Source organism: Artibeus jamaicensis, unplaced genomic scaffold (assembly GCF_021234435.1).
Source record: "Artibeus jamaicensis isolate MK-2021 breed Jamaican fruit bat unplaced genomic scaffold, CSHL_Jam_final contig_60, whole genome shotgun sequence".
Classification (NCBI taxonomy): Eukaryota; Metazoa; Chordata; class Mammalia; order Chiroptera; family Phyllostomidae; genus Artibeus; species Artibeus jamaicensis.
Genome location: NW_026521900.1, coordinates 3,990,229 through 4,007,114, shown reverse-complemented (window position 1 = coordinate 4,007,114; position 16,886 = coordinate 3,990,229). Strand labels below are relative to the sequence as shown.

The 16,886-nt window shown below is 40.2% G+C and overlaps 1 protein-coding gene across 9 annotated transcripts in view; it reads left to right on the top strand.

Moving 5' to 3' along the window:
* The window catches only part of CASK (calcium/calmodulin dependent serine protein kinase), a 490,261-nt gene that overhangs the window by 416,427 nt on the left and 56,948 nt on the right, over positions 1 to 16,886 (top strand). For all 9 annotated transcript variants that reach the window (XM_037165398.2, XM_037165406.2, XM_037165435.2 and 6 more), the window contains one exon: positions 59 to 247. In XM_037165398.2, the coding sequence (XP_037021293.1) occupies positions 59 to 247 (189 nt within the window). The remainder of the gene's footprint in view (positions 1 to 58; positions 248 to 16,886) is intronic.

Below are 16,886 nucleotides of genomic sequence, written 5' to 3'. Positions count from 1 at the left end.
TAGATTTCTGCTGGAATAGTGCTACTATTAATATTGCACTTTCTTCATAAAATACCAGGCCTTACTTCAGACTCACGATGTAGTGGCACATGAAGTTTACAGTGATGAAGCATTGAGGGTCACACCTCCTCCCACTTCTCCCTATTTAAATGGTGATTCTCCAGAGAGCGCTAATGGAGACATGGATATGGAGAATGTGACCAGAGTCCGGCTGGTTCAGTTCCAAAAGAACACAGATGAACCAATGGTAAGTAGGGAAACAAAATTTTCTATATTCTCATAAAATGACAGCATGAGTTAGAGCAGCTAACTTCAACCTATACTACTAGTAGGTGGGGACAGAAGGAGGGCATGAATAGTTTTAAAGAAATCAGTTTCCAGATCCTCATTACCACAGTTTCCGGATGCCTCATACCACAGGCATCCCCCACTGCTGCCCAGAATTGTTGTGATGACATCATGCCTAAGGCATATTGATTCTCCTTCCCACCTCTTCTTTCAGAATTGCTCTTCAGCCCTGACTGGTGTGGCTCAGTTGGTTGGGCACTGTCCAGCATAGCTAAAGGCTATTGGTTCAACTCCCAGTCAGGGCATATGCCTGGGTTGTGGGTTCAGTCCCAGGTCAGGACATGTACAAGATGCAACAAATTGATATTTCTCTCTCACATCCATGGTCTCTTCCTCTTTTCTTCCCCCCGTACCTTCTCTCTAAAAATAAATAAAAATAAAAATCTTTTTTAAAAAAGGAATTGCTCTTCAGCTTTACCAAAAATAAAAGGAAAAAACCCGGAAGAATATATACTGGTACATTACCCCAGAGTGTGAAAACATCTAGGGCAACAAAAACTGGGGGAGACATTTTGAAATACTGGTATTGGTTTTGAAAAAGTGAGTGGGGTAATTCAGTTGGTTGGAGTATCATCCCAATACACCAAGGTTGCAGGTTCAGTCCCTGATCAGAATCAACCAACAAATACATAAATAAGTGAAACAACAAATCGATGTTTCTCTCTCTCCCCCTTTCTCACGCTAAAGTCAATAAATAAAATTTTTTTTAATATCCATGCTTTAAGGACTTCTGTCCACAATGGAGGCATAGGTAGATATACATTGCCAGCTTGTACAACCAAAAGAAGGACAACAAATTTTAAAACAAAAAATAACCAGAACTGCCAGAAAATTGACCTGTATGGAAATCTGACAACCAAGGAGTTAAAGAAACATTCATCCAGACTGATAGGAGGGGCAGAGAGGACATGCAGCAAGGCAGTGGCTAGAGGACCAGGGCAGTCCCACATTTGCGTGCAGATAAATTGGGAGGAGCAACTGGGGAGCGAGACAGACAATGTAGCCCAGGGTTCCAGCATAGGAAAACAAAGCCTCAAACACCTCTGGCTATAAAAACCTATGGGGGTTGTGGCAGCAGAAGAAACTCCAAGCCTCACAGGAAAGTGTGTTGGAGAGACCCACAGGGTTCTAGAACATACACAAAACCACCCACCTGGGAATCAGCACCAGAAAGGCCCAATTTGCTTTTGGGGAGCAAACAAAGTGATTGAAAGCCATCCCAGAGCCAAGCAAGCAACATTGTTCCCTCTCTGACCCCTCTCCCACATCCACTACCAGAGTGCAGTAACATGGCTTGCCCTGTCCTGGTGTATACCTAAGACTCTGCCCCTTGATAGTAACAGGTGCATCAAGACAAAAAAAAATATGGCCCAAATGAAAGAACAGATCAAAGCTTCAAAAATAGAACTAAGCAATGAAGAGATAGCCAACCTATCAGATGCACAGTTCAAAACACTGCTAATTAGGATGCTCACAGAAATAGTTGAGTATGTTTGCAAAATAGAGAAAGAAGTAAAGGCTATGCAAAGTGAGATAAAGGAAAATATACAGGGAACCAATAGTAACAAGAAGGAAACTGGGACTCAAATCAGTGATTTGGAACAGAAAGAAGAAATAAAGATTCAAACAGAACACAATGAAGAAACAAGAACTCAAAAAATTAGAGGCTTAGGAATCCCCAGGACAACATTAAATATTCCAATATCCAAATCATAGGGGTGCCAGAAGGAGAAGAGGAAGAGCAAGAAATTGAAAACTTATTTGAACAAATAATGGAGAACTTCCCCAATCTGGCAAAGGAAATATACTTCTATGAAGTCCAGGAAGTTCAGAGAGTCCCAAAGAAGTTGGACCCAAGAAGGAACACACCAAGGCACATCATAATTACATTAGCCAAGATTTGTATGAAGGAGAGAATTCTAGAAGCAGCAAGAGATAAGGGGACAGTCACCTACAAAGGAGTTCCCATCAGACTGTCACCTGATTTCTCAAAAGAAACCTTACAGGCAAGAAGGGGCTGGAAGGAAGTATTCCAAGTCATGAAAGGCAAGGACCCACATCCAAGATTACTCTATCCAGCAAAGCTATCATTTAGAATGGAAGGGCTGATAAAGTGCTTCCCGTATAATGTTAAGTTAAAGGAGTTCATCATCACCAAGCCCTTATGATATGAAATGTTAAAGGGACTTATCTAAGAAAAAGAAGATGATCAAAAATATGAACAGCAAAATGACAACAAAATCATGACCATCAACAACTGAACCTAAAAAAAAAAAACTAAGCAACTAGAACAGGAACAGGATCACATGGAGGGTTATCACTGGGGAACGTGAAGGGGGGTAAATGAGGGAAAAGGTACAGGGAATAAGAAGCATAAATGTTAGGTACAAAATAGACAGGGTGTTGTTAAGAGTAGTATGGGAAATGGAGAAGCCAAGGAACTTATATGTACAACCCATGGACATGAACCAAGGGCAGGGAATGCTGGAGGGAGTGGGTGGTACAGGATGGAAGGGAATAAAGGGGAGAAAAAAATGGGACAACTATTACAGCACAATCAATAAAATATATATTTTAAAAATAAATAAATATACATACTTTTAAAAAAGGAAAAGTAAATGTATAATAACATTGTTAAAATTATGCTTTTATAAGTCTCACATTTCCAGGTCTTTTACCTTAAATAAATTTTTTAAAAGACTAATTAGGAAGACATTCGAAGAATTCAGTGATGTTGCTAAAGTAAAATGGACCATGCAGTTACTTGCTTCCAAGGAATTCCATCCATGGAAGGAATTCCATTCACATATACTTATTTAATATGAATTAATTTTCTCAGTGCTTAGGAATAGCACTGAAATAGAGTCAATGCCAACTCTTACCTCATTCGCATAGAATTAACACAGATTGGACAGATCAAAAAAGGCCCAGGGTATGTAGGGCAGAGCAGAAACCATCCAGGCCAACCAAGGAGCATGCACAGAAATGTGAAAGTAAAAAGGCTCTTAGCATAGTTTCAGAATGGAAAGAAGGAACCATGACTGGACTGTAGAAAACAAGGTGAGTGGCAGGAACAGGACCACACAAATGTTGAAAGACGTTATGTATTTTATTCTTTACCATAAAAAACATGAGAAAGCTATTGAAGAGTTTTAAGCAAGGAGATAAGAGCAGATTTTTATTTGAGAAATCTGTCTGGAGAATGGATTAGAAGGAAATAAGAGTGAGTATGGAGGGAGATGATGGAACTGTGAACTACAAGGATGGATATCAAATGGAACAAAGTAAAAAGATTTAACGAAAGAGTAAAATCGATAGACGTCGATAATGGATTGACAATGGAGAAGCAAGTATTAAGGGTGACCCTAAACTTAGGTTTTCACAACTGGATAGACAATGATGCTACCTACTGAGATGGAATATTGGGAAAGTTCCAAGTTTTGGGGAGGAATCATATCTGCAGGGAAAAGTTCAAATTTATTGCATTCATATCTTTTTCTTAGAGCATAGAAAAGGGATATCAGGATGTATATAGAAAAACAAACTACCTACTTAAGAAAGTTGCCCCGTTGCTCTGCAAATTAAAGGAAGAGTTACAGAGAGTGATTCTGTGACTGCAATTTCTAGACAGCCCTCAACTGTAGACATTTCGGGTTGTAATTCTCATTTACTGTTCTTTGCCAGTTGTACTGTATTGTCCCAGCACTTACAGCAGGCAGGGGACATGCAAATAACCTCACCCCTTCTGTTGCTCTCCAAGCAACACATTGGCTTTAGAGCTTGGACAGTAACACCTTTAGGGGAACTTGGACAAATCATTTTATGTCAGTTGACCTTAATTTGTTCATATTTTGTTTAACAGTATTGCCAAAAGCATACTTGACTAAATGACCCCCAAGATCCCACCCAGCCTTGAAAGTCCAATATTCCATTCATTTACTTTACATATTCATTCATTCATTTAGCATATGTTTGTTAAGTGCCTACTATGTGCAAATAATTATACTAGATGCTACTGGCATAGTGGCAGATAAGACATGGGCCCTTTCCAGAGGTCACTTTCCACAGGGTTGCCTACATTGAGCAAGCAGATATGCAGTTTAGCACAGGTTGTTTAATAAGAACAGTTGGGATTCAGCTATAGAAGAGAAAAGGCTGTGTCAGAGAGGCAGGATGAAGGGGTGATGAGCCAAGCAAAGCAGACAGGAAGATTAAATTGACCACAAGAAGGTGGCCCAGAAATGTCTTATGATCATTATGCTCTAAAGCAACCCAGTGACAGTTGCTTGGTCTTTTATGTGAAAGTTGACTATGTAGAAACATAGACTGAGTAAAAGTATAAAAGTGCATCCCCGAGTTACTTCTTTCAGAAAAAATAAAATCATCTTGAATCTCCCCTAAAAATCTCCTTATAGAAGCCCCTCTCTCTTCTGTGTTCTATGATCCTAGAAAAGGTGTGTGTATTGCTTCTCTTGTTGACTGCTTGCCATAAAAATTGGAATTATTTTATGGAAAATGTGTATCTTCAATAATATAGTTCTCTATATTAATATAGAGAACTACATTTAATATAGCTTCATTTGCCTGCTTCTCTACATTTAATATAGCTTCGTTTGCCTGCTTAGTTGTCTTATTAAAAGCATTATATTACTACACAACATATACCCATATGATCTCTTTGCTTTTTTTGAATTTCTGCAATTCGTCCAACTATACTAGGTTTACTCTCCAAGGATGATATACTCCCATTACACCCTTGTTTTCCCATTTGTAACATTGCACTTGTGATTACTTCTTTATTGATTGGGACTCCCTTAGTTGCAGGTGATAAAGACCAAACTTGAACTAGCTTAGACAATAGGGGAAAGACTTACGTAAACAAGGAAAGGCAAGGAATTTACCCCAAGCTGAGACAGGTTCAGGAATAGGTACCCAGCCTAAGCTAGGCCAGTTCTTTCCCTAGAATTTGGGAACAGTGAGAACATTGAGTCAATTCCTCTCTGCAGAGAAATGTTTGGGGCAGACAAAATAATGAATGTGAACTTCATTTGGTTTCAGGTGAACTTACCCTAGCCATGATAGACCTGTCTGTCTCATTTACTACTGTACCTAGCAGAGTATCTGCCACATGAAAGTTCACAGTAATGTTAGCTGGATGAATTCATTGAGTTAGTAATTTCAAGGATGGAACCCCCATCATATTATCATTTCCCTTATGAAATTAGATTTACCTTACATATTAATTTACAACATTTTCCAAGAATACCTCCCTCAATAATGATACATGCTGACTGAAAGTATAAGTGGGAAATGAAATATGCCTGCCACTTTTAAGAACTACTAAATAGGAGCCATGCAAAGTTATATTTTGTAGAATTAAGACAGTCCAGATTATAAAATCTCAAATATTTTATTAAGTTTTCTAACAGAATGTTATTCTGCAGTGAGGAAGATAAGACAGAGTCCCCCTACCCTTAATCATCTCAAATACAAGGTCAGTTTTCAAGGGCATTTACAAGGGCACTTATTAAAAATGTAGATTTCTGGGCTCCATTCCAGACTTCCTGACTCTAAACCCAAAGAGTGAGTTTAAAAATCAGTATTATTTAAAAGGCCCCTGTGTGATTCTTAGAATCAACTGTGTAGTGCAAAAATACATTTATGAAAGCTTGTCTTATAATGGTGACTAATTAGAAAACCAAAAGTAATCTATTCCATAGAATAGTATTATGGCATCACATATGTGGAGCTTATACTTCTGAGCCAAAATGGATTAACAGGGACCAGACTTACCCTCTCACCTAAAATAACAGTTCTCAAGATATTGAACATCAGGCAATAAAGAACAATAATCCCTAAGAGACAGGAAGCAAACAAGATGAATCCTTTGATTGCCTAATCTTACTGACTTGAGAGAGTTTCCAGGTCACAGCACAAGGAGGTATAATTGATGCAAAGCAAGCAGACTCTCTGAACTGAGGAGACAGAACTGAAAGTCTGGGGAGACCAAGGCACCTAAAGTTCATAGGAGAGAGTTCTGAAGGAAAGAGAGCTGCACAGAGGGAGAACCCCAGAGATCTATAGAGTCATCCTCAAGTATTCTGGATAATAATCAGCACATTTTTGAGAGGAAACTACCCAGAGCTAAGGAAACACCTTCCAAAAGGATTAGAGACAACATTGCCCAACACTGACTGCCATGCCCAACCACCAGACTGGAAAAGCCAATATGTGGGGCATTTTGTACAGTGCTCAGGAAGGTCTATCCTCAGTAATGAGGAATAGAGATGGGAAATTACTCCAGACCTGCCTAACAAAGAATGAAAGGAAGACCCAAAGGATCAAACTAATTTTAAGTAACTGAACTATATCCCAGAAGAAAAGCTTAAGAATATTTATAGGAATAAAAAAAATACCTAGCATGCAACAAGGTAAAATTTACAATATCTAGCATCTAATCAAGGATTACAAGGCATGTTAAGAGACAGGAAAATGTGACCTATAATATGGAGAATAATTGGTCAAAACTGACATAGAACTCACAAAGATATTTGAATTTGCAGAAAAATGCACTATTGCATTAATGGCAGATTAGACATTTCCAAAGGATAGATTAGTGAATTCAAAGACAGCAAAATAATTATGTAAAATAAAGACAAAAAATTAATTTTATTTTTAATAATATATTTTATTGATTATGCCATTACAGTTGTCCTATTCCCCCCTTCATTCCTCTCTACCCTATACACCCCCTCCCACCCACATTCCCCCCCTTTAGTTCATGTCCATGTGTCATAAGTTCTTTAGCTTCTACATTTCTCATACTATTCTTGCCCTCCCCCTGTCTATTTTCTCCCCACCATCCATGCTACTTATTCTCTGTACCTTCTCCTCCTCCCACTCCCCTGTTGCTAACCCTCCATGTGATCTTCATTTCTATGGTTCACTCCTGATCTAGCTGTCCTCTTAGTTTGCTTTTGTTTTAGGTGTGGTTGTTAATAACTGTGAGTTTGCTGTCCTTTCACTGTTCATCTTTTTTATCTTCTTTTTCTTAGATAAGTCCCTTTAACATTTCATATAAGGGCTTGGTGATGATGAACTCCTTGAATTTGATCTTATCTGAGAAGTGCTTTATTTGCCCTTCCATTCTAAATGAAAGCTTTGCTGAATAGAGTAATCTTGGATGTAGGTCCTTGCTTTTCATGACTTTGAATAAAATAAAGAGAAAAAATAATTTTAATAGTCAATAATGTAATAACTCTGCATGATATTAGGTGGGTACTAGAAATATTGGGGGAAACACTTTGTAAAGTATATGATTGTCTAATCACCTGAAACTAATACAAAATAATGAATATAAACTTTAATTGAAAAATAAAAATTTTTAGAAAAAGGATTTTCAAAACTAAAAGTATCACTGAGCTGTGAGACAACTGCAAGCATGTTAATTGATGGAAAAATATTTAAAGAAATAATGGCTGAAAATATTCCAGCCATTGGAATATTCTCATTGATGAAAACTATAAAACTGCAGTTGCAACAACCACAATGAAGCACGAAGATGAAGAAAAAAATACCAAGTTGCATCATAATCAAATTGCTTAGAACCCATGATTAAAAGATCTTAAAAACACTAAGTGGTTGTTAAAAAAAAGAGAGGCATGTTACATTCAGAGAAACAAAGAAGAGGATAAAATTAGATTCCTTATCAGAAACAGTACAAATAAGAGCAATATCTTTAAAGTACTGAAAGTTTAAAACAAAACTCTCAATTTACAATTCTAAATCCAGCAAAGGTATCTTTCAAAAGGTAAAATAAAAACATTGTCAGACATACCAAAAGAATTCATTAGACCTATAGCATAAGGAATGTTAAAGGACATCCTTATCATTTAAGTTTCTTTAAGAGGTAATTGGCAGCCCTGGCTGGTGTGGCTCAGTGGATTGAGTGCTGACCTATGAAGCAAAGGGTCACCAGTTCGATTCCCAATCAGGGCACATGCCTGGATTGCAGGCCAGGTTCCCAGTTGAGGGCATGCAAGAGGCAACTACACATTGATGTTTCCCGTTCTCCATCCCTTCCCGTCTCTCTAGAAGTAAATAAACAAAATCTTTTTTAAAGATAATTGGCAGCCCTAGCAAATGTAGATCAGTTGATTGTGCATCATCCGTCAAATCAAAAGGTTGCCAGTTTGATTCCCAGTCAGAGAACATGCCTGGGTTGTGGGTTCAGTTTTCATTTGGGGTAGGTATAAGACACAGCCAATCAATGTTTCTCTCTCTCACTTTCTCCCTCCCTTCCCATTGCCCTAAAAATAAATAAAATCTTTTAGAAACAAGATAATTGGCAGTTAGATAAAAATGATAGCAATGTGTTTGGGGGTTTATAACATAAAAGTAAAATGTATAACAACAGTAGCACAAAGGTCAAGAGGAATGAAGTGGAAGTACATTGTTTGAAAATATTTTTTACTAATTATGCCATTACAGTTCTCCCATTCCCCCCCTTCATTCCCCTCCACCCTGCACACCCCCTCCCCACATTCCCCCCTTTAGTTCATGTCCATGTGTCACAAGATCTTTAGCTTCTATGTTTCCATACTATTCTTGCCCTCTCCCTGTCTATTTTCTATCTACCATCTATGCTACTTATTCTCTGTACCTTTTTCCCCCTTCTCCTCCTCCCACTCCCCTGTTGCTAACTCTCCATGTGATATCCATTCCTATGGTTCCACTCCTGATCTAGCTGTCTGCTTCGTTTGCTTTTGTTTTAGGTGTGGTTGTTAATAACTGTGAGTTTGCTGTCCTTTCACTGTTCATCTTTTTTATCTTCTTTTTCTTAGGTAAGTCCCTTTAACATTTCATGTAAGAAAGGCTTGGTGATGATGAACTCCTTGAATTTGATCTTATCTGAGAAGCACTTTATTTGCCCTTCCATTCTAAATGAAAGCTTTGCTGGGTAGAGCAATCTTGGTTGGAGGTCTTTGGATTTCATGACTTGGAATACTTCTTTCCAGCCCCTTCTTGCCTGTAAGGTCTCTTTTGAGAAATCTGCTGACAGTCTGATGGGAACTCCTTTGTAGCTGACTGTCCCCTTATCTCTTGCTGCTTCTAGGATTCTCTCCTTCATTTTAACTTTGGCTAATGTAATTATGATGTGCCTTGGAGTGTTCCTTCTTGGGTCCAACTTCTTTGGGACTCTCTGGGTTTCCTGGACTTCCTGGAAGTCTATTTTCTTTGTTAGATTGGTGAAGTTCTCCTTTATTATTTCTTTGAGTAAGTTTTCCACTTGTTGCTCTTCCTCTTTCCCTTCTGGCACCCCTATAATTTGGATGTTGGAATGTTTAAAGATGTCCTGGAGGTTCCTAAGCCTCTCCTCATTTTTTTGAATTCTTGTTTCTTCATTCTTTTCCGTTTGGTTGTTTCTTTCTTTCTTCTGGTCCACTCCATTGATCTGAGTCCCAGTTTCCTTTCCATCACTATTGGTTCCCTTTGCATTTTGCTTCATTTCACTTAGTGTAGCCTTCATTTTTTCATCTAATTGGCAACTAAAATCAACCAGTTCTGTGAGCATCCTGATCACTAGTGTTTTGAACTGTGCGTCTGATAGGTTGGCTATCTCTTTGCCGTTTAGAAGTATTGGTTCTGGAGCTTTGAGCTGTTGTTCTACTTGAGCCATAATGTTTTGGTCTGTTCACGCCTGTTATGTGTGAGGGGCAAAAGCTTAGGTGTTCACCTAAGGTCAACCCAGTCACTGGGTTATGACTGGGGGCAGGGTCAGAGAGGGGCAATGGTGTTTGTTCTGCTCACTCTCAGATTTCTGTCCCCTCTGCCGCTTCCCACAAGCAACTTGGGCCCTTCTGGTGCTAGTTCCCAGGTGGGTGGGCTTGTGTACATTCTAGGACCCTGTGGGTCTCTCCAACGAACTCTTCTGTGAGGTTGGGAGCCTCTCCCAGCACCTCAACCCCTGAAATTTTTTTCAATTGGTGCTTTTAGGCTTTATTTCCCAATGCTGGGGCCCTGTGTTGCGCGGCCTCACTGTCCGTTTTTTCACCTTGTTAATCTGCGCGTAAATGTGTGATTGTGGTCATCCAGCCACTCCGCGCCCTTACTGGGTCTGCCCATTGCCACACTGCACCTGGGATCTGCCAGCCACCACCTGAGCACCTGGGTCGGTCTGGGAACCACCGCTTTTTCCTGCCAGGACCCCTCTCTTGCTGGCCACCAACTCTACCCCTCTTACCAGTCTAGATGAATGGTTCATTGTTATCAATGAACTTCAGTACAGTTCAATTTTCTGTCTGTTTTGGTTGTGTTTTTGTTTCTAAATCTTTGTGGTTCTTAAATTTGGTTGTGTGATGAGGTACAGTGTTTCCACCTATGCCTCCATCTTGGCCAGAAGTCCCAGAAGTACATTGTTATAAGGCTATTATACTATTAGTGACATGGTATAATGTCACTTGAAGGTAGATGGTGGTAAGTTAAAAATGTATGCTATAAACCGTAAAGCAATTACTAATAAAACAAAACAGAATTGTAGCTAATATGACAACACAGAAGAGAAAGTAGAATAAAAATAAATTAATCCAGATGGGGGAGGGGTATAATGGGAAAAACGGAGAAGGGTCATCAAGGAACATGTCTAAAGGACAGATGGACAGGCCAAAGCCATGTAGAATTGAGGTGGGAGGTGGGGATGGGTAGGGCGGGAGGGAGTGGCAGGGGGGGATGGAGACAACTGCACTTGAACAACAATAAAAAAAAAAGGGAAAATAACGTTGAGCCCAAAGAGTACCACACCAAGACACATCATAATTAAAATGCCAAATGTTAAAGATAAAGAGAGAATCTTAAAAGCTGCAAGAGAAAAGAAGTTATCTACAAAGGAGTTCTCATAAGACTATCAGCTGATTTCTCAAAAGAGACCTTGCAGGCAAGAAGGGACTGGCAAGAATTATTCAAAGTGGTGAAAAGCAAGGACCTACAACCTAGATTACTCTATCCAGCAAAGCTATCATGTAGAATTAAAGGGCAGATAAAGTGCTTCCTCGACAAGGTAAAGCTAAAGGAGTTCATCATCACCAAGCCATTATTATTTGAAATGTTAAGGTGACTTATATAAGAAAAAGAAGATCAAAACTTTGAAAAATAAAATGGCAACAAATTCACAACTATCAACAACTGAATCTAAAAAAACAAAGCAAAGAAGCAGAACAGGAACAGTATCATATCTATAGAGATCACTTGGGAGGCTTATCAGCTGGGAGGGGGAAGGCAGAGTATGGGGGAAAGGTGCAGGGATTAAGAAGCATAAATTGGTAGGTATAAAATAGACAGGGAGTTGTTAAGAACAGTATAGGAAATGTGATGTCAGAGAACTTATGTGTATGAGCCATGGACATGAACTAAGGGGATAGGGATTGCTGGAGGGAACGGGGGTACCAGGAAGAGGGGGGCAAAGGGGGGGAAATTGGGACAACTGTAATAGTATAATCAATAAAATATTTTTTTAAATAGAGAAAAATCAATGACCTTTTCTTTGAGAAGATCAGGCTGATCAGTGGGAAAAAAGACTAATTAAGAATATCATACATTTGAGAAGCAACATTATTACAAATTCTACAGATATTAAAAGGATAATAAGAAAATATGATAACTTCATGTTAGTAAATTCAACAGCTTAGATAAAATGGATAGATTCCTTGGAAGACAGAAACTACCAAAACTCACTTAAGAAGGAGTAAACAGTTGCCCTACACTATTTAAAAGTTAAATTTGTAGTTTAAAACAGTGCCTCAGAGAAAACTCCAGGCCAAGATTGTTTAAAGAGATAACACCAGGGACTTCTGGTCAAGATGGCAGCATAGGTAAACTCGACTCTCCTCCTCACATAACCACTTAAAATTATAACTAAAATATACAACAGCCATCACTCAGAACTGTCACAAATTGAGTTGAATGGAAGTCTGACAACTAAGTAATTAAAGAAACCACATCATCAGGACTTCCGCCAAGATGGAGGTTTAGCTGGATGTGCCTGCCTCCTCACACAACCAAGTTTAGGGACAACTAAATATTAGCATCAGAAAACACAACCAGAACACGGAAAACTGAACTTTTCGGAAGTCCGCTAACAACAAATTCTTCAGCCCGACCGGTAAGGGGCGAAACCGGCGTCGGGTGAGGAGTTACAAAGGAGGGCTTGGTCGGACCCGGCGCGGAATCCAGACGCGCGAATCCAGTCGCGCGGGTTCCAAACCCAGGATTGGACCTAGTGAGCCACCGAGCAGCCCACCAGGGGAGCGACTACAGAGGACACAGTGGGGAGGCGGTGGCAGCGAGTTGACTGTGGTTGCCTGGTTGCACGCGAGTGAGGGAGTGAGCGGTTGGACAGCCCGGCGGCGGTGGCGCGCCATTTCCCGCTCTGACCACGCCCCCACATACAGCGTCACAACCCAGCGACCTGGGACTCCAAGGCGCCGCTTCTCCCACTTAAAGGGCCAGAACAGACCAAAAGTGTCGCAGGCAGAACTCAAAGCCCCAGAGATAAATCTAAATGACGAAGAAATAGCAAAACTCTCAGACGCACAGTTTAAAACACTGGTCATCACCTTTCTCACAGATCTGGTGGATTACAGCCACAAATTAGAGAAACATATGGAGGCTAAATTAAGGGAAATGAATGGAATTCCACAGGAATCCCATAGAGATGAAAAGGAAACTGGGACTCAAATCAATGCAGTGGACCAGAAGAAAGCAAATAATGGACAAACAGAAAAGAGTCAAGGAGCAAGAATTCAAAGAAATGAGGAGAGTCTTAGGAACCTCCAGGACATCTTTAAACGCTCCAATATCCGAATTATAGGGGTACCAGAAGGGGGAAAGACTCAACCACCAGTGGAAAAACTATTTGAACAAATAATAAAAGAAAATTTCCCCAATCTGGCAAAGGAAATAGACTTCCAAGAAATCCAAGAAGCCCAGAGAGTACCAAAAAAGTTGGACTCAAGAAGAAACACACCAAGGCATATCATAATTACATTAGCCAAAATTAAAATGAAGGAAAGAATCCTGGAAGCAGCAAGAGCTAAGGGGACAATCACCTACAAAGGAGTCCCCATCAGGCTGTCAGCAGATTTCTCAAAAGAGACCTTACAGGCAAGAAGGGGCTGGAAAGAAATATTCCAAGTCATGAAATCTAAAGACCTACAACCAAGATTGCTCTACCCAGCAAAACTTTCATTTAGAACGGAAGGACAGATAAGGTGCTTCTCAGATAAGACCAAATTCAAGGAGTTCATCATCACCAAGCCCTTATTATATGAAATGTTAAAGGGACTTATCTAAGAAAAAGAAATTAAAGAAACATGAACAGTGAAAGGACAACAAACTCACAGTTATTAACAACCACACCTAAAACAAAAGCAAACTAAAAGGACAGCTAGAGCAGGAGTGGAAACATAGAAATGAAGATCTCAAGGAGGGTTAGCAACAGGGGAGTGGGAGGAGGAGATGGGGGGAGAAGGTACAGAAAACAAGTAGCATAGACAGTAGATAGAAAATAGATGGGGGGGGCGAGAATAGTTTGGGAAATATAGAACCTAAAGGACTTGAGACACATGGACATAAACTAAAGGGGGGTAATGGTGGGGTTGGGGGGGCAGGGTGGAGGGGAATGGAGGGGGGAATAGAACAACTGTAACAGCATAATCAATTCAAAAAAAATAAATAAATTTAATAAAAAATAAGAAAGAAAAAAAAAAGAAACCACATCATTCAGACTGGTAGGAGGGGTGGAGATACAGAACAGGCTGGTCCCACACCCACAATTGGTGGATAAAAATTTGGGAGAGCTATCTTGGGGACGAGTAGTCCCAACACCACACTAGGATCCCCAGCCCTGGGTTCCATTGCCAAGAAGATAAGACCTCATAACTTCTAGTTGCAAAAACCAGCAGGGATTGAGTCGATGGAAAAAAACTTCTGGAGTCCCAAGCAGTTTACCTTAAAGAACCCACCCACACATGGACTTACTCAGATGCACTCTCTCTGAGCTCTAGCACCTGGGGAGCTACTTGAAAGGCACCAGTGGCATAAAGTGAGGAATTGTAGTGTCTGGCATCAAGGTGGCAGCTGGTGGACAGCTTTCTCCCAGACAAAAAGATGGGCAGAGGCCATTGTCACTTTTCTGAGCCCTCCTACCATGGAGCCACAGAGCCAGCAGGTTGGGTGCCATATCTGAGACTTCATCAACCTGGCTAACACTGTTTACCCTGCCCTGGAGATTCCCTGAGACTCCATCCCACCCAATTAGCAGGCCCACCCAAGCTGTTAACCATGACTTTTCCAAATGAATGGCTGGTCTTGGCTCATGCTTCACAACTTCCTAAGTCCTCTGAAACAAGCAACAGCTAAGTGGCCCCAGGCCTGGACTAACAGCAGCCAGCCTAGATTCACAGCTTGGCTTGACCTGGGAATCTCCAAGCCCAGCACAAGTAGCAGCCATCTCAGACTGCTTCATAGCTCAGGCAAGTGGCCCCAGGCAAAACGTAAGTGGGAGCCGACCTTGGTCTATACCACCTGGGAAACCCCAGAACCTGTGCACCCAGTAGACAGATGTAGACCACTTTGGAGCACCACCACCCTGCCCCTGCACAGTTCATCTTCCATGGAAGGTGGACGTCAGTGGTCACAGCCAAATCTTGCAGCTGACTGGCCTGCGTAAATCCCTCCCATTGACCTGACAACAGCACCCAAGTCTCAACTACAAGAGGAGGGTGTACTCAGCCCACACGAAAGGTGCACCTTCCGTACCCAGCATGGGTGATAGGGGAGGCTGTGCCTCTGGACCCTACACAACACCTACTATTATATTAGGCCACACTACAAAGATAGGGAATCAAAGCAGCTCTACCTAATATATAGAAACAAACACAAGGAGGCTGCCAAAACAAGGAGACAAAGAAACATGGCCCAAATGAAAGAACAGATTAAAACTCCCTAAAAAGAACTAAACAAAATGGAGATAAGCAATCTATCAGATGCAGAGTTCAAAACACTGGTTATAAGGATGCTCAAGGTGAGGACTTCTGCAGCATAAAAAAGATCCAGTCAGAAAACAATGATAAACTAACTGAAATAAAGAACAATGTACAGGGAAGCAACAGTAGAGTGGATGAAGCCGAGAATCAAATCAATGATTTGGAACATAATGAAGCAAAAAACCCATCAGAACAATAAGAAGAAAAAAGAATCCAAAAAAATGAGGAGAGTGTAAGCAGCCTCTGAGACAACTTCAAGAGGTCCAATAGTCACATCATAGGAGTACCAGAAGGAGAAGAGAAAGAGCAAGAAATTGGAAGTCTAGTTGAAAAAATAATGAAAGAAAACTTCCCTAATTTGGTGAAGGAAATAGACATTCAAGTCCAGGAAGCACAGAAAAGTCCCAAACAAGATGGATGCAAAGAGGCTCACTCCAACGCACATCATAATTAAAATGCCAAAAGTTAAAGAGAGAATCTTAAAAGCAGCAAAAGAAAAACAGATAATTGCCTACAAAGGAGTTCCCATAAGACTGTCAGCTGATTTCTCAAAAGAAATTTTGCAGGTAGAAGGGATTGGCAAGAAATATTCAAAGTCATGAAAAGCAGGGACCTACAGCCAAGATTGCTCTCCCCAGCAAAGCTATCATTTACAATCAAAGGGCAGGTAAAATGCTTCCCAGACAAGAAAAAACTAAAGAACTTCACCATCAGCAAACCATTATTGTATGACATGTTAAAGGGACTCATTTAAGAAAAAGAAGATAAAAAATATGAAAAATGAAATAGCAAAAAATACATGATCAACAATTGAATCTAAAAAAACAAACTAAGCAAGCCAGAAGAACAGAGACAGAATCATGGATACAGAGAGAATTTAGTTGGTTGCTAGATGGGAGGGGGTGTAGGGGAATGGGCGAAGAGGTGAGGGGATAAAGAAGTACAAATAGGTAGTTACAGAATAGACATGGGGATGTAAAGTACAGTACAGGAAATAGAATAGCCAAAGAACTCACACACATGACCCATGGACATGAACAGTGGTATAGGGATTGACTGAGGGAGGGAGGGTGCTGGATGGAAGGGGCCAAAGGGGGAAAAATTGAGACAACTGCAATAGCATAATCAATAAAATATAATTTAAGAAATAAAAATTAAAAATAAGTAGAAAAGAAATAACACCAGTTCTACACAAACTTCCCAAACCATTGAAAAGGAAGGAATTCTTCCAACTTAGTTTTTGTTACTAGTATCATCATTGTCATCATCAGGTTGGCATTGCCCTGATACCCCCCTAACCAGATAAAGGCATTACTAAAAAACTACAGACCAGGAACTCTGTTGAATATAGACACAAAAATTCTAAACAACTCCATATCTAAAATGAAGAAGAAAACAATGACAATGACAATGACGTCATAACGAAGTGGAGACTAACACAGGAATACAGCTTTGTTTATAATAGCCAAATGCTAGAAACAATTCAGTGGGTGAATG